Source organism: Lynx canadensis, chromosome C1, assembly GCF_007474595.2.
Source record: "Lynx canadensis isolate LIC74 chromosome C1, mLynCan4.pri.v2, whole genome shotgun sequence".
Classification (NCBI taxonomy): Eukaryota; Metazoa; Chordata; class Mammalia; order Carnivora; family Felidae; genus Lynx; species Lynx canadensis.
The window spans coordinates 216,346,124-216,368,352 of record NC_044310.1 but is presented as its reverse complement, the minus strand read 5'-3'; the positions used below and the strand labels follow the sequence as shown (position 1 = coordinate 216,368,352).

At 52.1% G+C, this 22,229-nt stretch overlaps 1 protein-coding gene across 7 annotated transcripts in view; it reads right to left on the bottom strand.

Moving 5' to 3' along the window:
* Positions 1 to 22,229, bottom strand: part of AGAP1 (ArfGAP with GTPase domain, ankyrin repeat and PH domain 1) — a 554,001-nt gene that overhangs the window by 268,427 nt on the left and 263,345 nt on the right. For all 7 annotated transcript variants that reach the window (XM_030325013.1, XM_030325015.1, XM_030325017.1 and 4 more), the window contains 3 exons: positions 17,151 to 17,278; positions 15,782 to 15,937; positions 8,767 to 8,859 (listed from right to left, as the gene is read on the bottom strand). In XM_030325013.1, coding sequence (XP_030180873.1) covers positions 8,767 to 8,859; positions 15,782 to 15,937; positions 17,151 to 17,278 — 377 coding nt within the window. The remainder of the gene's footprint in view (positions 1 to 8,766; positions 8,860 to 15,781; positions 15,938 to 17,150; positions 17,279 to 22,229) is intronic.

The window sequence follows — 22,229 nt, the reverse complement described above, 5'->3', positions numbered from 1 at the left end:
GGCGAGATGCGGGAAAGGAGAGGGTGCTTTTGCTACTCAAAACTACCTGGTGAAAATGTCACTGCCTGCTGTCTTTCCTGAGAAGAGGGCCCCTTCTCTAGAACTCGGGGACCCCTTCTCTAGAACTTGGGGACTGCTTCTCTAGAACTCGGGGACCCCTTCTCTAGAACTCGGGGACCCCTTCTCTAGAACTCGGGGTGAGAGGCTCTGGAGCCAGCACCAAGCAGGAGCCCGCCGTGGGCCCAGAGCGCGCGTTGGGGCCACGGTGGCCCCAGGACGCCTGGGGTACCAGCAGGTAAGGCCTGGGCCCCGCCCCCATTTTGGGGGGAAAGTGTCCAGTCCAGCAGCCAAACGCCCCACGGGGTTCCGCTCTTGCTGTTTTTTACACAAAATGTGCGATTTTGATAGCCGGTGTGACTCCTCTGGAGGACAGGTGTCCACGTTCTATTCACAAAGGACAAAAGCCAGCTTGGGAGGAGTCCCTGTCTGTGGTCGAGGTTCTCACATGCAGAGACCCCGCATCTTCCATTCACAGCTGCTCAACGGAACAGAAATGAAGTCAGACTGTGATGCTAGGACTTCCTCAGGCGTCGTCGCAAACCCTCTGTTTCCATGCGGTGTTTGCAAACGTGTGGACTGTGGTGAAGGGTCCGCAGCCACGCATCATGCGTCGGGATCCGAACCTTCACAGGGAGGTCCTGGCGTTCCTGCCAACCCCTTTCAAGAATGAGATGTATGTCTCTCTGGGCCTCCCCTCTACCTGGGATACACTAACACACAGCACTGTGGCCTCTATCAAAGGGGCAGGTCAGGTGACTTGCGACACAGTGTGTGTCTGGAAGGCCAGCAGGGGAGCTGGAAGATAAACCCCAGAACCACAGGCACTCACGGACTCAACCAGCGTTTCCTGGCCACTCCCAGCCATAGGCCTGACATCTGCTCATTGTCCTGAAGAGCTACCTTTGCCCGGGAAAGCATCCACCGAAACCACGGACTATTTCAGTGTCTCTTTTGAAAAGCCATCTGAAGGGTCTCCACTGCCTTAGCGACTATGAGATGTGCCGCACACAGAGGGAGCTACGTGCTTGGTGACAGCACGCGTTCCCCTACGTCTTATTTCAAGCGACCACCGTTTACTGAAACTTAAGAGGATTTATGCTGAAACTCTCAAGCCAGGACATTCTGAATATTGTGTTTCTTGACCAGGACACGGAGCCCCACAAAGTGGGCTCTTTCGATTCTCCAACATACGGACAGGAATACGGTGGCCTTACCTCGTAACATCTGGAAGGCCTAAGGCAGAAGAATATCGTAAAGACCGTTGCAGGTGGCCCTGTGGTCACGCCCACCCGAGCTCCTGTCCCAGCTCTGCTATGATCGGCCCCACATTATGGGCTGATTTATGTGTCCCCCAAATCCAGATGTTGAAGCTCTAACTCCCAGTGGGACCATACTTGGAGACAGGGAACCTCAGAGGGTAATGGAGGTTAACTCAGGTCCCAAGGGTGGGGCCCTACTCCAGTATGACTGGTGGCCTTTGCAGCAGAGGAACAGAGCCCAGGAGTAGCTGCACAGAGGAGAAGCCGTGTGAGGACAGAGCAGGAAGGCAGCCATATGCAAGCCGGGAAGAGAGGCCACACCAGAAACCAATCCTGCCATCCCCTTGATTGCGGCCTTCCAGTCTCTAGAAGCCAACGTCTGTTGTTGAATCCCCTCGTCGAGGGGGTCTCTGTCATCCCAGCCCTCACAGCCCTCGCAGGCTAAGTCACTGTGTGATGCTGGGCAAGTTACCTTTTTCTCGGGCCTTCCTTTTCTCATCTGTCGAACGGAGACAGTTTCTGGCTCTCAGAAACAGTCAGCGTTGGCCACTGCCGATACTCTTACAGATTTTAAGTACCCGGCATCATAAACCCTATGGGATAAAGTAGCAAGAGGGAGGAGACCCTCGTATTAGGAAGCACAGTGGCCATGATGGCTCTGCAGAGGTTGGCCCTCGGGGACACTGCCTGCAGGTGCAGTCCCCTTATGGGGAGCCTGGAGCCCCGAGCTCTATGCTGTCCTAAGTCTCCCACCCCCACCCTACCACTGTGCGGAAACACGGCAGGACGCCCCGCAGCGGACACGGGGAAACCAGCACCCCTCCCAACATCCCATTAAGGCCAGCCAAGGCCTTTGGCCACAGGACATCCCCAGCCCTTCCAGACTCCCCTCCTCACATCCTCTTCCGGCACCCCTCCTTCCCGCCACTCTGCTCATTTTGTCCCCCTCCTGCCTCTGGTGGCTGCCTCCCCATCCCCTACCCTCTACCCTCCTACCCCTCCTCCTCCCCACCTTTCCGGCTCAGTAGAATCCATCATTCCTTAGCTCCTGGGGCTCCCAGCGTCCCTTCCACACACTTATTCACCAGGACTGCGGTCTTCACCGCGCCTCTGAGCCCAGCCTGGGTCGTGGACATCTTCCCCAGCACGGAACCCAGTGCACGTCTACACAGGAGAGCATGTGACTGCTATAGGCTGACTGTGCCTGATAAGAACCAATGCCCAGAACAAATATCACTGATTCATCCCGACAAAACCAAATTCTGGCAACGCCTGCCAACATCCGCTCTGGGGAACGTTCCTCTTCTCGTGTGTGAGCTTATGTTTCTGAGCTCGTTGGGAATTGGGTTTCACCATCACTGTTGAACTTTTAGAGAAAATAAACAACATTTTGCTGAAATGAATCACTTAGTCAGATATTATCCCAGCTCCTGGATTATGGATACACAGAGGACACATTGAGTCTTCCTGGAAAGAACATTATGTCTGCACGGCAGTTTACAATGTACAAAGCACTTAGGCACACACGGCTTTGTATTACCTACCCTCCTGCAGCCCGGCCAGCAAGACCGGGGAGGTATGGTTTGAAACTGCCTCGCAGATTTATATTGAAATGATGGGTTCGGCATTTCGGTTAATGTAATTTCTTCAGGCATTTTTTGTACAGACCGTATTATCGTCCCCCTACATTATCACAAAGGGGTCTGGGGGTGGGGGGGAAGCGTGTCCCATTTAGTCAAAGGCAGACGACTGTAACTTCCTGCCGAGGCATCCAGACATTCTGTGCTGTTTTTCCAACGACGGTGTGATATTTGAGGAGTCAAATTAAAAGCATGTGACGCACCCACCTGACCCATTAAATTAATAATCGTAATTGGCTGAGTCTGTCGCGAACCAGGCCAGATGCAATGCTCTCAGGGAGTTGTTCACCCGAGTGAGGTAAATTAGCTTTCAGGGCACTGGGGTCCACGTCAGTAAATTATCTGCTTCTGGGGAACTAACCGGGCCCCTGATGCCCGCGCAGACCTGATTTGCCACATGGGTGAACAACGTATTCTCAGGGCGCCTTTCGCTCACCTTGGCTCCTCTGTGGTCAGGCCTGACCGCCGTGAGCCATCGCGCGGACGCCTTGCAGGTGCTGTGGAGAGGGCGGCGCAGGCCCCCAGAACCGGCCTCTGTCCTGCGCTCCTGGGAGGAAGAACACGGCGTCCCCTCCTCTCCCTCAATCTCCCCGAAGTCCCAGCCTGGTCTCCAGCGTGTTCCCTCTGCCGACGCACCGGCTGGCAGTCGACCAACCGGCCGCGAGCGGTGTCCAACTCTGAGAGGTGAAAGTGAGCGTCATCAGGGGGCTTTTATTCCGTCAGCCCCACACATTCCACCCCCTCGTGCTGATCCCGGGGACCAGACAACACGGGTCAGCGGCCTGCGGCAGGCTGGCCGAGGGGATTAACTCCAGAGGCGCCTTTCACTCCATCGACAATTGCTTCTTTCTACTCAGCTGAGAATCAAAACCGCGCACTGCTTCAAACAGTTCCCATGCCCGTCGGCGGAGTGCTACCGGAAAGTTCCACGCCGGTCAGCGCTTCCGCTCAAGGCTCGGGAAGGGTTTTCTGGCGGCTCCGGGCGGCCGTTGACAAGTGCCCACTCTCCCCGGCCGACTGTCCGCTCCGGAGGGGACCGTGACAACCAGGTTCAAGGTCAAAATTAAGACTTAAAAGCAGGTGTTCCGAGGACACTTCATGCCTCTGGTGTATCCGTGGGGCGTCACAAACTGAAGTGTGCTGACCTCGGCCCGCAGCGGTACCCCGCAGGCCCCCGAACCCGGAAAGGGCCTCAGCCGGATTCGCAGACCAAGAGCCCACGGCCCGGCGACTCCCACGTGACTGCCACGGCGGCCACCCCACGCACCCTGCCCACAGACACCTCTCTGCTTGCCTTTCTTCAAAAGCCACAGAGACCAGCTCCTCTCAAAATATCAACCAGTTGATGAAACAGATTTAAAAAAAAAAAAAAAAAAGAAAAAAAAGAAAAAGCTTCTTCGAGCAGGAAGCAGACGCTGTGTTTTGCCCACGAATCTACAAGTCCCTGATGAGGCCTGCAGGCACCTGCAGCTTCGAAAAACAGACCAGCGGGCCAGGGACACCCTCGTGATGACAGAGACAGGCCTGCGGGGGCCCGCGGGAGGGGTCTGCACCGACGGAGAGGGGTCTCTGCCGCAGCCTGACTTGGATGGCCCCCTACTTCCAGGACCTCTCGCTCCTGACGGAGAACGGGCATCCCAGGGAATACCTACCCCGCTTCGGGCGGGAGACTAACGCCAGAGAAACACTGGTGGCCTGCCTCAAGTGGGGGGAGACCAGACTCCACACAGACGCATAATGAAGCAAAGACAGTTTTTACTCTTTGTGATTCTTCGAGGTCTTGCAGGAGAAAAACACACTCTCAAAATATTCAGCGAGGGGCTCGTGCGTCCCACCAGATAAAACACGTGTGTGTCTTTCAATTGTATAAGAAGCACAAGACAAGCGGCCCAAGGTCGGGGATGTTGAAACAAACCACAGTGCCCGTTACTGGGCGGGAGGCGAGGTGAGGCCCGGCTCCGGCCAGGAGTCTGCCGGGAAGGGGAGAGGCCAGGGCCGAGGCTGTGTATGTGTACCGTAATATAGAGATTAAAAAATGCCAAAGGGAAAGAAAGAAAGGAGAGCACACAGCTGCCGTCCCCCAAACAGACCTCCCATCTGCCACCCACGATTTCCATGTCACCTTCTCCGGGCTCATTTGTACTTCATTAACTGCCATTGACTTAACAAGATTTATGCAAATGACACCATAGGAGCTCCCTAACTCCCACTGCAATCAAGTGATTATGTATGTACAACTCTCCACAGCAATGAAAAATTAATACGTGACAAGCCCACTCGCCGCTGAGCCGGGCCTCTGGCTTTTTTTTTTTTTTCTTGCTTTGCTTTTTAATTTTTATTCCAACAGACTTTATCTTATTAGTTAAAAAAAAGAGAGAGAGAGAGGAATAAAAAAAAGGAAAAACAGAACTCTCTGAACCAATTCTCCTCTAAGGCCCCAGAAAGGACAAAAAAAGGAGAGGTGGGCCCGGGTCCTCGAAAAACGAAATTACTTTGCAGAAAAATCAGTTATGTTCTTGATGAGGAATCTTTAACTGCGGAAAAGGGGAAGTGAAGGGATCCTCGCCTGTCACGATCCAGCTAGCTCCCACGCTGGGGGAAGGAGCCGCTGTTCCCACAATGAACGAGCTGTAAAACGTGAGCAGAACATGGTGAAAATAATCCACTGGAACGTGAGCGTTCCACAGGAACATGAGTCGGCCTGCAGCGCGGGCTGAAGACCGCCTTGGCTTGGGTCTTCCCGGATCCCCAGGAGGAGGGGCAGGAAGGAGCCTGCCTCGATCAAACACACCAGCCGGAGCGACACCCACCAGCCTCACCGGCCCCGGGGTGGGGGGGAATTGGATCACGGAGGCTCCGGGGCCATCTCTCTGCCGCTGGGCAAAGGGCCCACGAGCTCCCCCGGGCAGAGCGAGTCTTGAACACGGCTGTGCGTGAGGACCAAGTGCCCAGAGAAGGGCAGGACTTGCACAGGCCACCACCGGGGTTGGGGGGGCGGGGGCGGAGGGGGGAGGGGAGTGAGTCCTCCCAAGCCCAAGCCCGGAGCGCGAGCGTGGCCGCGTCGTCCCCGGAGGGACGTGTTGTGGCCTCTGGAAGTCTCGGACGTTTCTTCTTCGTAGGCAGAAGGTTTTTGTTTTTTTGTTTTAAGATCTGTTCATTCTTTTGAGACAGAGAGGAGGTGCAGGGGGGCGGGAGAGAGAGAGAGAGGGAGGGTCTCCAGCAGGCTCCGCGCTCTCGGCGCAGAGCCCCATGTCGGGCTTGATCTCACAAACCGTGAGACTGGGACACGAGCCACATCAAGAGTCGGACGCTTAACCGGCTGAGCCGCCCGGGCGCCCCTGGGCAGAAGGCATTTTTGTCTGAGGTCAGGGCTCACGTGTTTCATTTAAAACACGTCACTTTGCTTTCTAAGCTTTCTGAAGGTTTTTCACCCACAGGCCGCGCAAGGAGCAGAGGCGCTGGGCTCCGAACCCTGGCCCCCTCGCTTCCCTAAGCCGCCCGGTCTGGGTTTAGACACAAAGTGAGGGCGACACGGCCACCTCAACGCGGCAACGTGGAGGGTTCAAGGGGACACGAAGGGAAAAGCGCGTAAACCGTAAGTGTCTTTTATACTGTTTCGTCGACAACGGGTCTGGCGAGCTCCTAGAACATGCCGGCCACGGGCTCCTTCCTCCGCAGCCCCGGCTCCTCATTTCCTCTGGCTGGAGTCACGACGCTGGGAGGGTTAGAAATTCAGACCATCTCTAATGATCTCGGCTCCTTTATAAACACGGCACACACGGGCGTGGGAGACAAATCTATATGACCGTCTCTGGACCCACATCAATCCCGGTGACCCACAGAAAGGCTCCAACGAAAGAACCCCGAGCAGGACTGATTTGAAAATCCGGTGTTGCTGGCATTGAAAAAAATTCTCTCTGGAATGTCTGCATCCTGGCGTTACGGGGGACGCCGGTATCATCCAGAGCCCATTTAACAGATGAGGAATCTGAGGCCTGGAACATTCTGCCGCAGCGGGGGGCTCTGACAGGTGTGCACTTCCGGGGAGGGGTCCACCCGTGGCTGCACGTGGGGGCAGCTACGGGGGACAGAGAACTGCACGTGCTCCCCAACTACGATTCCTCGGGAAATCAGACCATGATTTAGATTTTGACGTGATTGTTTTGAACATTCACAATTGAAAGGCTTCCAAGGACTGGATAATACTCATTTTACGCTTGATGGTCAACTCCAATCGGCACACGTATTGAAAACCCGGCCCGTAAAGCACCCCCCACCCCCCGCCCGCTGCAGACGAGCCGGGTACAGATTGAGTGAAGGTTCCAATTACACCGGGGGCCTGCCCGGCTCGCGCAGAGGACAGCACCCCCCTCCTCGGCAATAGGCGTGAATTAAGGAAACAGTCTGGAATTAAGTTTTAATATTCCCAAAAGGAAAGGTCCCAGGACCGATGTTTTAAATGAGAGAAAAATGAGTTAAACGGTTTTCATAATTCTGGTTGAAACGGCGTCGGTGGCAGAAAAATCACACGTTGAAATCGCCTTATTAGACGGCTCCATTTATAAATGAAGGCACACAAAGAAAGAAAAAGTAACTGAACGTCTCTTGTGAAAACACCCCGTGGAGTGCCTGCTCGGGCCTCACCCGGGATGCCAGGGCTCTAGCCAACCTGTTCCGGTACGTCCACACCGAACCTGCCCGGCCCCTGCGGCTGCACTCCTGATGGCGCAAAGGTGTGTGTGCGCCAGACTCTGGCCCTTTGTGAGGGCGGCCGGGGCCGAGCCGGGCTGCCGAAGGGTTTGGGAAACGGCCTAGGTGCCCGCAGTAGAAGCTGACAGAGAGCGATCACCCAGAGGGACAAACTGGTCACAGCCGTGTTCTCAGGAGGCAGAGTTATTATTCTGCCCACAGATTTTTTTTTTCCCCCTCCTCTCTCTCTCAAGCAGAATGCACTCTCAATCAACTGGACTTTGCAAATACTTTCACAAAGTAAAAGACGCTATTTCCAGGAGCCACAGCGCTGGGTCGAAGTCTTTATTTTTATTTTCCTTGGGAACGTAACAGCAAAATACGTCACGTGAATTCCCACTTTACTTGAGACACAAAGTCATTTGGTTCCCGGTTTCTGGGCTAATGAAAACCTATTCCAGGCTAGCAACACAGGCCAAAACAAATGCTTGAATTCAAGTCCTGTTGTGTAATGAGGAAGTTTAATTAAGGCCCCACATTACAGCTGTAAATGTTCCTTTATATAATAAGGTCTAAATGAAACTGAACCTAATCAAAGTTACAATTCCTTCATTAGCAAATTACAAACAAGAGCGCGCAGCTGACACACCGGCTATGATTATCACAACTAATTGCCTCGTTGTTACAAACCAGCCTGAAACAGTGTTCAGATGTCCGTCTGCGAGAGCAAATTAGGGCCACATCGGGCTATTCCTGTGATCACAAGGGGCTCTTGTACAGCGATCTGATTTACCCCTGTCGACTGGCGGCCAGCGGCCCAATCAAAGCCGAGCTACAAAGGCGGCCTTTGAAGCCAGCTCAGCCTCGAAACACTCTCCATATGCAGCGGGCAGACTGTACTTCATTAGATCTGTTGTCACATTTTCCCTCTTCTTATTCTAATGATCCTATTTTAATACACACAGGAACCTCTTCTAATTGATGTCAAGTGAGTGACTTCTACATTCATCAACAGAGCACATCAAACAAACCTTGGTGCACGAGCCAGCATCATAGCAAGGAGAGACCCGAGGTGTGCCTCCAGCGCCAGGAAGGGAAGAAAGGGGGAAACGGCGTACCTGTTTAATTGGGATGGCTCGACCGCTCCCGATGCTGTCTGCTCGGCCCTCCAGGCCTTTCTTCTCTTTGTCTGGGTCACTCCCTTTCCGAGACTGCAAAGCAAAAATAAAGTTAGCATTTGGGTGAGAGCTGCGGTTCACGGATCTGCAGGCCTGCCCTTATTTGAATAGTTTCTGCACACCCATACGGAGAAGCCACGGACGGCGTGCGCGTGTATGCACGCACGTCCGAGAAGCAGACCGTTTAGTACTTTGAATTTCCACTGATCTGTCATTTTACACAGGCTTTTCTCAACTTTTCTCCCTACTTTTCCACCGCAGAATTACCTTTTAATTCTTTTTTTTAAAAGAGTTCAAAATTCAATTACTGGAAACCAATGGACCATATAGCGAAGCAACACCCAACAGGAAAACACGTTCTGGGCCTGCAGTTAATACAGCCAAGGAGCAGAGGCCTCCTTCCTTGCAGCTTGGTTGAGAAACCGACCACGTAAACGTATATATTTAACGAACGTCTGAAGGATTTCTAAATTCTGCTAACAACGGAGCTGGGCGATTGAACAGTACACCCTTCATTCGTAGCTAGGTGCCGTTAAGGTTTTTTATTTTTTTAAATTTTTTTAGTGTTGCTTTTGAATGGTTAGAAAGCAACACCCTCGACATCCAACTGGCCTGCCACACCGCAAAACATAACAGAGGGGAAAGAAGTTGAAAGTATCTCTTCTGGCAAAATACCAGCGCTTGGGAGAAAACGAGCAGCTTGGTCGGCCAGGTCGGTCGAACAGCCTTGTGCGTGGAGTTGTCCACGTTCCGTGAACGGCCCCGGGCGCGGGCGACCGGCGGGGAGGGTGGCCGCGTGCTGCCCGGGGAAGACGTGACCCCGCGCACGCCGTGACTTCGGCAAGTGGAAGGCGCGCCGCGGCTCAGTCTCCGTCTCTCGATGGCATGAGAGAGAGTGTGAGCACAATGATTTTCTGACAGATTTATTTTATTATGAGAGAAAGATCTGAAACTCGTCCTCCTTAATAACTGTGCTGACAAGTGACAACTTCACTCCATTACTTTTCAATGGGAACATTACTCACGCAATATTGAAAATGGAGAAACATTTTCATGTGCTTTTCAAATCGGAGATGATATATGAAATGAATAGACTTTGCGGTGTCCAGTGCTGCAATGAAAAGCTAATGAAATCCAGTTTCCGAGGGGTGTAAGACAGGGCAGCTGAGTTTTTTTAAATATTAAAAGGGGCAACGTCACGGGGTGAGAGAGGAAAGTCCCCGCGATAAACTCAGATGTGGCGCTTCAAAGAGCATGTGTGCTCGTTAGGGAACATGCCACATTGCTGGTGTAAGAGCCAACGTTCACTGAACACCTACTACGTGCCAGACACTGTGCACCTTTTTTCTTTAGGAGGCTAGAAGCCTGGCATGGGGTAACAGGACATAAAACCAGCAGCAAAGAGAAAGTTGAAGAAAACTGTAGAAGAAAGTTTGTCCATTTGGGCTAAAAGGGAGCCCATTCCTTGTCATGAATTTTAGCCACAGGGTAGGGGCTCACTCTTCTAATTAATTCTTTAATTAATAACGTACAGTTACAGCCATGAAATAGCCCTAAATTCTCCTTTTGCCATATCCTAACGTGCTCAGGCAAGTCGGAACTCGAGGTTTCTATTTGTAAAGTAAGATTCAAAGCTCCCAGTGATAATATTTAAAAAAAACAACAACAACAACTTTTTTTTTTTTAATCAACAGAGATCATTAATGATACTTCTGAAATCTGGTTAATTCCAAATTTCCCAATTTGAAAAATCCACCTTCATTATTCTCTATTAACCAGAATAATTAACAAAACAAACAAAAAATTAACATTGTCCTCAAGGCAGCACATCTGTCCCCACAGTCCCCCTGTCTCTGAGCAGGAGACTTCCAGATCCTGCGGAAGCAGGTTCTGGAGAACCAAACTCAGTGTCTGATCATGCACTGGGAGGTGAATGACCTTGAAAGTTAGTAAGACTCCACCGCCAAAATGCCCCAGAGGCTCCCGGACGGCTCTAAGGTTCTGGTGGAGACGGCCAGAACACGGACGTCTCAGGGACCGCGATCCTCAGTCCCACGACTGCTGTCCCCCAGCAGGCTGCAGTACCCGCCAACAGGACAGAGACCCAAGGGCCACACGGAGACAAACCCGCCGGACATAAGCACCGCGACGCACGTATCTGCAGTAAGATCCCCTGAGCCATCCGCCAGCCCTGAGACGACACCAGCCGCAGCGCATCCTTGTGCTCGTGCTGAAATGGCTCCGTGACAGCCTCCGGTACAGAGCGGCTGCGGGCGCCAGCTGCGCGTGTCAGGAGTCACCGCGCGACGCGACCGGCCAGGTGCACACAGCTGGCGCCCAACAAGGGCTGATCACACTCCGCAAGGGGGTCGGCAGCGGCCCGGAGAGAGACCTCCACCCTCGCCGACACTGAACACGGGGGCCAGGAAGAGAGAGACAGCCCCGTCGCCACCTCCGTCTTTGCAAAAATGTTTACCTTTCCCCACGTGATGCAAGAAGCCATGGAGGGGACCCCCGTCGCCAGCTGCGCACGGGGACAGGAAGCATCGCTGAAGAGCCCTCACCGCCGGACAGAAGCCTGCTTTTCCCCTGCAAGCCATCGCCAGTCAAAGGCTGCCGGGCCACACGGTGACAGGACCCACACTCTCCTCTATGACACACAAAACACAAACGCGTCTATTCACACCATGAACCTCGCTGCCTGTTTTTACGGAGAGTTTCTTGGAGTCTTTTCACAACGTGGTCACTGGGTACGCCTGGCTCTGTTCTAATGGGATCGGCGTGACAGGGTGAGGTTTTGAAAGGATCGTGTCAATGACACTGTTATTTTAACATCTGAAAAGAGGCAAGGCAAGGCAGCGCGCAGTCACGGACACATGCCTTAGTTGCAGACACGGATACAGACGATGAACACCAAACTCAAGGTCATGCTGATCCTCAGACACGCGGCAGGGGTGGGGGGGGGGTTGGGGGGCTGTATTCAGGACGCACACCTGGAGGGCTTCAACTTTTACCCAAGACGTGTTATTTCTTTCGTAGCAAAATGCTTGTGTTTGATGAGCTGGGTGGTAAGTACGTGCACGTGTTTTTTACTCCTCTGTATGAAAATATTTTCTCGTACAACATCTTAACCACATGTACTTTAGTGCAACGACACGGAATTAACTGTCCTAAGAACCCATATTAGAAAACCAAACACTGAATGGACGGAGCCTTTTAATACTTCTTTTTCTCAAAACCGTGGTTTTTTTTTTTCCAAAGCAAAAAGCAAAGTTAAGGTATTATTTAGCTTCTGATGGATCCCTACCGCAAATGTAAAACGAACTGGCTACCACAGGAGCGATTTTAAGTTTATTCTAGCTTGTGTGTTTATCCCAGTTTATTCTAGAGTGCATGTGATTTCTGTCTAAAAACGCACGTATATGCAAACAAACATCTGTGACTGCAAAACGTGAGCCCGGAGTGGTGGGTACGTTACAGGTCTATTCTGTGAAATTTATAAGCACGGTATTTGAAAAATGATGTGTGTACTACTTAATTAACTCTGGCCTCTTTATGACGGTCTAATAAATAAGGTGGACAGCGCCCCTTCACCCGGGTGTTACAGTTCCAGGCTGTAGGGATCTTTACTAAGATGTTCGCCATAAGGCACATCTGTCCTCCTACTAAACGCTTTTAGATAAATACACGTTTTGCCAATTTGAGCCCATAATTACCAACGATTGCCAGGTATGAAGAGCCTGTGAATTTTACGTATTTAAAAATAGGTGCACGCTACTAGTAATGAGAATCTAGTTCCCTAATTGCTACAATTTCAAAATTAATTTGCCGCTTTTCATTCCTTGGATGACACTGACATCTAGTGGAGTTAATATTTCTAAGCTCTTCACCTTAAAAATACGCACACGTCACCATCACCACCGCCACGGATTCGTTCGACGACAAACCCAGTAATGGCCCACATCTGGCTCCCGCCTGGGATCGCAGCCTTTCTCCTTAAACACCATGAGGCAAACCCACCGTGGCGCTGGCTTCTTTCATGACCCCAAGTTTCTGTTCCCGCCAAGAACAGCAGTGCAGCTGGACTCAATTTCTGAAACGGTTTACTCTCAGACTGTTTTCCAACATTTAAAGAGAGAGTGGGCAGGAGTAACTAACACGTTCACGGGCAGGCTTCTGCGTTATCAGATACACTGCTCCTGGCATGACGGAAGGGGGTTTTCAGTAGCCCTCGGGGGGCACTTTTGCTGGCTCTCGCACCTGCCTCGCCTGGCCGGGACAGCTGGGGGTCCGGCCTCCTCTCGGACGCACGCACGGCCCAAAGCAGCAGCAAAAGGACCATATCCTCACCTCTCTGCTCTCTCTCGCCCCTTCTTCTTCTCCACAACACTTTCCCTTGAACGTGGGTTGACTCTGGCAAGAACTACTCCTGACAGAGAGGAAAACCAGTCTCTGCAGACGGCAAGGAAGTATGTATTAACTGAGTTATTATTACTTGCATTCTTCCTGCCTTAAAGTTTTCTCCTTTGTAAGCGACCGGGGTTGTCATGGTCACCTAGTGGGCAGGGCCAGGGATAAGATTTTCTGGCACGTTCCAACTCCAGAGCCAGCCTCGTAAGGGGCAGGAATGGGGATGGGCCACCGCTCTCTTTATCGATAGCCCCCTTTTTAACGATATTCCCTGGCTTCTCACCTCTTTCCTTGGAATAGAGACCAAAGCCAGTGACCGGTAAATGTGACCCTGGGAAATGACGGTGAGCCTGAGTGTCCTTTCTTCCTGCTGGGCCCTAACAGGTGTGGCAAGGATACAGAGAACTTCCTGGTCCGTGTTCGAAGCCCTCACTGCTCCCTCACTCATGCCCGGGGGGCGTCCTGCTCACCGCCGACCCTCCCCGCGCCTTCGGGACTTGGTGTCCCGAGTCCACGAGTCCCAAGTGAGCACACAGCCTGTCTGTGGGTGACATCTCCGCAGCCAAAGACCCTGGCCTGGGGTGCACGGGGCTCCCAGTGTCGGGCCAAGCTGGGGACTGCTATCACTCCTGGGTGTGTAATTTCACTACGCGGCCTCTGAAGCCATGAACGCACTTAAGCAAACCGGACGCCCGCCTCCCCTCCCTCCCAGGCTGTCACGTGGTCCTGCACCTGCTTTTGCTTCGCGCCGTCCGAAATCCTTTTTCTGACTGCAACAGCACCGAGAGAAAAACAAAGGCCAGGCCACGAAGGCCCTTCACCCCCACGGGGGATTCCTCCAGCAGCACTGTCCACAGAGAATGCTGCAGTTTGCAGCTCAGAGAGGCTAAGCAGCTCGCCGAGGGGGACCAGCGGCCAGCAGTGGAGGCTGGGGTCCGCGCCTGGTCTGTCTGGTCCTCGCTCTGGGCCTCCCGCAGCAGCAGCATCTGCCAGAACCGGCGCGGTACGGCACAGAAAAGGGGCGGGCCCGTTGGCAGCCGACCTTGGCGGTTATGACCATCCAGTGGGAAAGTGGCCTCGAACTTGGTAGGAAAGGTGCGGAGGGTGTTACCGTGCTCGGCAGCCACACAGGTCACCAGAACGCCATCTCTAAATAAGGGCAGCAGGTGAGCAGGGCCCCCAGCCACCCCTGCAGAGCCCCCCTTTAGGTCAAGACAGGAAACACTGGGCTTATCCGCACCTCGGTCAGCGGCAATCCACCAAAAGGACAAGTCCAGTGGGTTAACACGGGGCACCAACTGACATTAGGGGCTGGGTGACTCTCTGGTGTAGGGCTGGCTGGTACTTGTAGGATATTTAGCAGCAACCCCGGGTGCTACCCATGACCCGACCGGCTCCCAGTTGTCACAACTCACAGTTTCTCCAGAAACTGCCAAATATCCCCAGGAAGCAAAAACACCCTGGTTGACAACCACTACGTTAAAAGCATATACTTGGGCACCTGGTGGCTCAGTCAGTTAAGCATCCGACTTCAACTCAGGTCATGATCTCACAGTTCGTGGGTTCGAGCCCCGTGTCGGGCTCTGTGCTGACAGCTAGAGCCTGGAGCCTGCTTCGGATTCTGTGTCTCCCTCTCTCTCTGCCCCTCCCCTGCTCGCACTCTGTCTCTCTCAAAAATAGTCATAAAATAAAATAAATAAGACAAAACAAAAGCATGTATTTTTAATGCACAGACCTGGTCCCAAGAAAGAAAAATGTTCTTCTCAAGTCAAACGACTCCAGTCACAGGACATTTGTTCTGCCTGGAGTTCCGGGCTCAACTGCAGAGCCTTTCACGATTGATTGGTAATGTCTGCCGTGTGTACGGGAAGGGATTCAGTAGTAGCACCTTTGCCTCCCCCCTAGTTCAGGGGTTCTCTGCCTCCCAATCGTCCAGGGAGCTTCTAAAAACTACACATGCCTGGGGCCCACATACAGGCTCTGAGTTCATAAATCTAAGCCCAGACAGCTGATTTACAGTTTCTAAAAGGCTCCGTAAGTGACTCTGAAGAAGAGTCCGAGAGGAGAGCCTCACGTCCACGAGCCTCTAAAAACACTGAAGGCTCCTGGTGCTGAGAGCCACCCCCAGTGGTAGATTCTTAGGCGCTACAGCCTGAGAAGAAGGAGGGGGATCTGTGCATCGAAATGGCTTATGTGTCTCACGTGCAGGTTACAGGCACACGTCTGGGAATTCTGGCACAGTTTTGTCACCTCCTCGTAGCCAATGTGACCAGTCTTTCTCTGGAGACGGAGACGATCACGAGGTCATAAATACTGTCCACAAGTCCTCACTCTTCACTGGGACACCCGCACCCGAATGCCCCGCGCCCCGCGACATGCACGTTTTACTCAGTACTCCAGCCTCTGCCTCTCATCATTTTCCTAGGCTTCCACAGAAATCAGTGCTCCGCTCCTTAACTTAGTGTGGATTCTACAACTAACAGGTGGACGGGAACTGAAGTTGTGGGGAGTCACCCTCCGGCCTCCTCCCGGGGACGACACTCACGGTGAAAAGGTTGGACCGGCGCTTGGACTGCTTCCGGACGGGTGTGGGCGTGTTGGCCGTGGGAGGGACGTCGATTCGAAGCTCCTTCTGGCTGGTGCTCGGCGTCGACGGGACGGAGGAGGAATAGTCGCTTAAGCTCCCGCCTCCGTTACTCGTCTGCAACAATGAAACACCAGGGTTTTACTAACGGCACGCTCCAGGAGCCCAACGCCGCCACCTCGGTGGGGTCATAAGCGACAGGTCAGCACGTCACGCCAAAGAGACGCCCGCGTGACAGGTCAGATAGCTTCTCAGACGTGGCAAGTTGATTAGCATCACGTAGAACACGGCCTAACTCTAGAACATCCCTATCTTCTCGTGAAGTCGTTTTTTTCTTAAGAAAAGTGACTTAAGAAAGAGAAGTCTCTGTCATTTGCTTTAAAAATGGTGGGGAGCGGGGCGGGGGGGAGTGAAAATGTAATTATTTTCTACTTCCTCTGAAAAATGAAGGGCGTGGCTGAAACAATGGGCCCCATGGTTCCCTCATAGATCAGATGCTGAAAGAGCGTGGTTTTGTGCCACAGAACCCAATGCGCACTCTGAAAATGTGAACGCTCGGGGGAGGACGTTTAAAGAGGGGCAGAAAATGACAGAGGCCTATGGTGGGGCCATCAACATCTGTGACTCCATAGGCCCCTACTGTAAACGCAATTACCTCCTGATTTCCCAAGGAACCCGACAGCGTCCTACCAGACCCTCCCACTGCAGCCCGTGCCAACGCCACGCCTGCCCAAGAAACATTCCTCGAAGACATGTAACGCAGGCAAAACCGGGTCCACGGGATCCTCAGCAGGCGGTGGGGCTAGTTCTTAAGTGACCGTTATTTCGTTTGCTTCCAAGTAAACGATTTGCCAAAAGGTTACTACGGAGAGACAGCGGTGTCTGGAGGGCCCAAGGGCGACGGCAATCAGAACGGAGGGCGGCTACCACATTCGAGCATGTAGTGGGGTCAGCCGCTGAGGTTCACCCACAACCGTTCAACCCAGAAGCGGACTGGGAGCAGGACGCACGCAGGGTAATTTAGATCACCAGCAAAGACCGCGGGGCGCCCTGGACACCTCGGGTCTCTGGCCAAGCCAGCAGGCCTCATAACACAGGCAGCGTGAAGACACGCAACGGTAAAGAATGATGCCCGTAAAACCCACTTGACCACGGCACTTTCCGAAGGAGACGTTCCGTCAATTACCAACATGCTGTTACTCGTGAAGTGGAAAAGGAAAAAAAAAAAGAGGAAGAAAGAAATCCACTTCAGAACGGGCTGAGAGCGCTCTAGGGACCGCCACGCGACCCTCGGTTCGGACTTGCCTGCCCCCCCACCCCCCCAGCGTACCTGGCTTATGTGCACAGCGGACACCTGTGCGGAACAGACAGACGAGTGGCTTGGGGAGTTGGGCAGCGACTTGCAGGGCCCTATGGACAGCTGCTGCTTCTTCCTTGTGGCCACAATCTTCTGGGCAACTAGTGGATGGGAGACACAAGAGATCAGCGTGAGGCCAGCTTCCAAATACGGGGGATGTCGGCAGAGACCGTGAGCTGTCCCTGTGGCCTGCCGCTCCCTTCCTCCGCAGCAGCCAGGCCCCTGGTTCCGGGCCGCGGCTGGCAGCAGCGACCGCACATTTCCCAGAGCCTCCTCCACTCTGTCCTGCCGCCCCCCAACTAAGGGCGGCCGTCCCAGCCAGCGCTGGCCGGTGGGGTGACGGCTGGAGGGGCATGGGGCAGCTTCCAAGAGTCTTCCCTCAGAGGGCTGCCCTTGGCCCATTTCTTCCTTACATCTTTTCCCTTCTTGCTGCTTAAAATGCACATGTGTGAGCTGTAGCCCCTGCAGCCACGCTGGGGACAGAAGCTGTGATATCAAGAGAAGCTGGCCCCCTGGCTACACCAAAGGCCTCAACAGCCCTGCCCAGACCACCTCGTTACAACGAAACCAACAAAAATATGCACCTGTCCCGTTCAAGTTATTCTAACGTGATTTCTTCCAGTTACTGGCAGCAAAAGTGATGCTAAGTAAGATAGGATCATCTAATGAACCCCATCCCACCCGGAGAATCAAAAAACTGGGTTTTGTGGGGGTTTTTTTGCACAGCCTGAAGAATTACTCTTAACTTTATAAGCTACTGCACAGAATTACTTCCGAGGACATGTAATTATATCAAAGACTTTATTTAAATACATCACCTCACACATTGGGAGTTTATCTTAATCAATACAAATCTAAATTCAACCAGCCATAGCCTCTCTTGGCAAATAGGCTCGCTGATAAAGCATGCCGGATTTAATTGGAAAGGAAGTCAACAATAAGAAAACTCTTCCCACACCAATAGGTGTCAGTACAGAATAACTATAGCCTTTGTTTGAATAGATGGGTGTCTTTGGGGACTGGCTGTAATGAAGTTCAATGGTATTCAATCCTTGTCTTGGGCTGGAGGGTGGCTATTTTGAAAGCCACCCGTGCAAAGGAACACAGCCCTCGTCCCTAGGGGTGGGTTCTAACACTGAACGAGCACACGGAGTGGCCACCGACAGTTTCTTTTCCGAGTGAACAAAATTTTAATAAGGAACTGGTTTGCCCACCGCTCATGGCTCTCGTGGAAATGAACGATCGTGTAAATATGATTACGTCAAAGTGCAGGATATAAAAAATGGCTCTTGGAGACGAAGCCGCAGCTTCATTAGTTACAACCCACCTCCAAGAGGCCTCCTATCCTGAAAGGATGATATCAATTAATTTATCTTCCCGCAGTGTATTGATCATAACCTTCATCAGCTAATCATGTTTAAATTACAGAGGAATATCGCAGCATTCTGTCATTTCAAAACCATTGGCATATTGATCTGGGGGTCTTTGAAGACATATATTAGAACATTTTAAAAATCATTACGTGAACTCAAAAATAAAATCTAAGCTCATATTCCAACAGCTGCAAAACATGTGTCATTTGGGTGAAATAAACTTCCAAAGACCAAAAGTAAGCAGACTTAAAATCACGATTGTTTGGGTGATCGCTAATGTCCTTCTTTTTTTGAGGGGAGGAAGCAAAAGGTGTGGGGGGGGGGCTGATTATCAACGATGACGCGCTTTTGTCTTCTTCCCGGCCTCAGAGTTGCTGTTCAGCTGGATGACCACAAAAGGTCTAAGGGCTCTTTGAGCTAAGGGCTAAGCTCTTTGAAGAGCTCTGTAGACATTTTCTCTAGATGATTTCTATGCTAAGAGGAGAGTTGAGAAACTCTCTAAGACAAGTCAAGTATGTTACAAAATCTTCATTTTGTGAAAATCCAAGTGCAAATGAGTGTTCTACCTCTTCCGGTTGGAGGCTGGAGGGAGAGAGCTCGTGGCCAAAAAGAACATTTCTACAGTGAGGCTTCTCCCCCAGTGCCGGATAGCTGTACAAGGCCAAAGCCACACATTAGGTACTAAAATTCTTCTGTCCGTTTAATTGTGGTTCTACCACATTAATTACATAAACTGAAGCTACGACTTCTAAGAACTGTAGCACCTTTGTTTTTCTTTACTAGAACTTTTATTCACGTTTGTTCAATTTCCCCATAATTTTTGTGGCCTGCCTGCCTCCGTAAACAAACGGCAAAAGGAAATGGTTTACAAATATCTTGTTCTGAAGTACACAGACTGCTTCAGAGCCTAGGATAACCCATAAAAAACAGGGCGGAAACTGAATGCTGAACAATGAAAGCAGGTGACTCAGAAGAACACCCAGAGGGAAAGGGGAAGGTGCAGTGACGGTCCTGTAAGGTGCGGCCATCCTCCCCCTCCATACTGAAAAGCAAAATCTACCTACGGTTAATTGCTCCAACGGTTACTTGCTGAATGTCCCAAGGATGCGACCCGAGGGGTAATGTCCCTGTGTGCCTCGCTTCAATACTTTGCCAGGTGAATCGTCCAGGTGTGCAAAAGCTAGAGTGACCACTGTCTGCCAAGACAGTGAGACGGTCCATCCCTTGGATCACCTTGCCAAAGTCAGGGTGAATTCACAAGAGCTACCCCCAGGGTAGCCAGGATGGACCGTCTGAGTGGATGAGCCCCCCTCCGGAAGGCAACGGAATACCAGCCGGAGTGAGGCAGCACTCTCCTGAACTGCCGTCATTAACTACTTGTGATGTTTACCACACTGAAGTGTTAACAGATTTAAAACATGAGTATCACCCCAGATGACAGTGGCTGGGCAATTTTGAACTGAGTTTTTGTCTACATGTGCTTATTCAACACATGGAGTATCTTACATGTTTTAAATAAATACGTGGATGTGGGGACGCCTGGGTGGCTGAGTCGGTGAAGCGTCCGACTTCGGCTCAGGTCATGATCTCGCGGTTCGTGGGTTTGAGCCCTGCGTCGGGCTCTGTGCTGATGGCTTGGAGTGTGGTGCCTGCTTCGGATTCTGTGTCTCCCTCTCTCTCTGTCTCTCCCCCTCTCATGTTCTGTCTCTGTCTCTGTCTCTCTCTCAGAAATAAACATGAATTTTTTTAATTTTTTTTAACATTTATTTATTTTTGAGACAGAGAGAGACAGAGCACGAACAGGGGAGGGGCAGAGAGAGAGGGAGACACAGAATCGGAGACAGGCTGCAGGCTCTGAGCTGTCGGCACAGAGCCTGACGCGGGGCTCGAACTCGCGGACTGAGAGATCGTGACCTGAGCCTAAGTTGGCTGCTTGACCGACTGAGCCACCCAGGTGCCCCTAATTTTTTTTTTAATAATAAATAAATAAATACGTGGGTGTTAATGAAAGGATAAACCAATCACTTGAGCTATGAATCCGGACTCTTTATCACTGGGAGGCGATGCTTCCTCCATTTCGGTGACATACATTACCAACCTTGGTGACATGAGCTACACCTGAGTCCTAACCAGTGTCACCACTATGTAGTGAAACATTCGCTCTCTCACCAGACGCTGCTAACCAAGTTCCTTAACCATTTGATCCTTCAGTACCAAGGCTCCATTTGTTTTAAAAGTCACTTCTGCCACCACTCGGAAATTTTATTTGGATGACACAGATATCCCTTAACTAGGGTACCCGTAATCAGGGCGTAAGGAGTTACCGGGGGCTGGTAGTGGCTCTTGCTTGATGTGAGTGACCACCCAGAGATCACTTTTTAAACCACACTCTTACGCGGACATTCATACAGGTATTTCCGTTCTTCAGTATAAAAAGATGTTTACTGAAGAACTTCAGCAACGGTCAGGGCACCTGGGTGGCTCAGGTGGTTAGCATCCAACTTCAACTCAGGTTATAATCTCATGGTTCGTGAGTCGGAGCCCTGTGTCGGGTTCTGCACGGACAGTGCGAAGCCTGTTTGGGATTCTCTCTCCCTCTCTTTGTTCCTCCCTCCCTCCCTCCCCCCTCTCAAAATAAATAAACTTAAAAAAAAAAAAAAAACTTAAGGAACAAGAAAAGTGAGTGACACATTAACTTTCTCCACAAATTTAAAATTTCTTATCAGAAAATGACAAAGGGCACCCTCTAATTAGCGATAAAAATAAAACTCTCCGATAGTTCCCAAATAAGACTTCATTAAATCCTGGCACGATGCCCCATTTCTGCTTTGACTTTATTTTTTCAATCATTCGCACTGAACGAGGAGACGAATGTCTGGTCACCGTGGGAGTCGGTCCAGCAACCCCGCGTGTCCTCCTTTCCGTGGCGGCTTCCATCTGGACGATGCACCGGGCAGTCCCCTCCGAGAGCTCACTCAATGCCCACAGGCCCTGGTTCCACAGATGAGGTCAATAAAGCAGACAGGGGGCTGAGCCGGTGGCAGAGCTGGGGTTCCGGGGCAGCGAGTGTGGCCGTGTCACGGCGGGTGGCAATGCCGCCTGGCGACGGAACGCGTTACCCGCCAGCATCCCCACGAGACTCTACCTCTCCCAGGACAGAGTCTATGCATCCTTTCACTTTGCGTCCTCACTTTCTCCACAACTTTCACTTTTTGTTTGGATGGCAGATAAAAGAGAGCCAGCGTGGTGACTGGCACCCAGGAGCTGCTTGGCCGAGGCCGGTTCATCGCGCTGTTGGCTCCATTTCCAGTCAGCCCTCCCCCAGCAGGGAGCTCTCTGGAATATCCCTCTGCTCTCTGACCCCTGCAACCCGGCTCCTGTCTCCACCCCCGGGGCTGAGCCTGCCCCCCTGCCAAGACCACCGGTGACTGGCTGACCAGAGGCCGCCGTCTCACTTGACCTCCGGGCAGCATTCGGCAGTGCTGAAGGTTCCCTTCTTTCCTGAGTCATTTGCGTCCTCCCAGGACACCGGCTTCCAGTCGTCCTCCTCCGGCTGGAACTTCTGTTTCTTAGCCTCCCTCTCTGGCTCTTTAAACGTGGGTGCCTCCAGACTGCCTTCCTTAGCTTTCTTTGACCTCCGTGCCCTCCGCCGGGGCAGTCTCCTCCACCTCAATGCCAA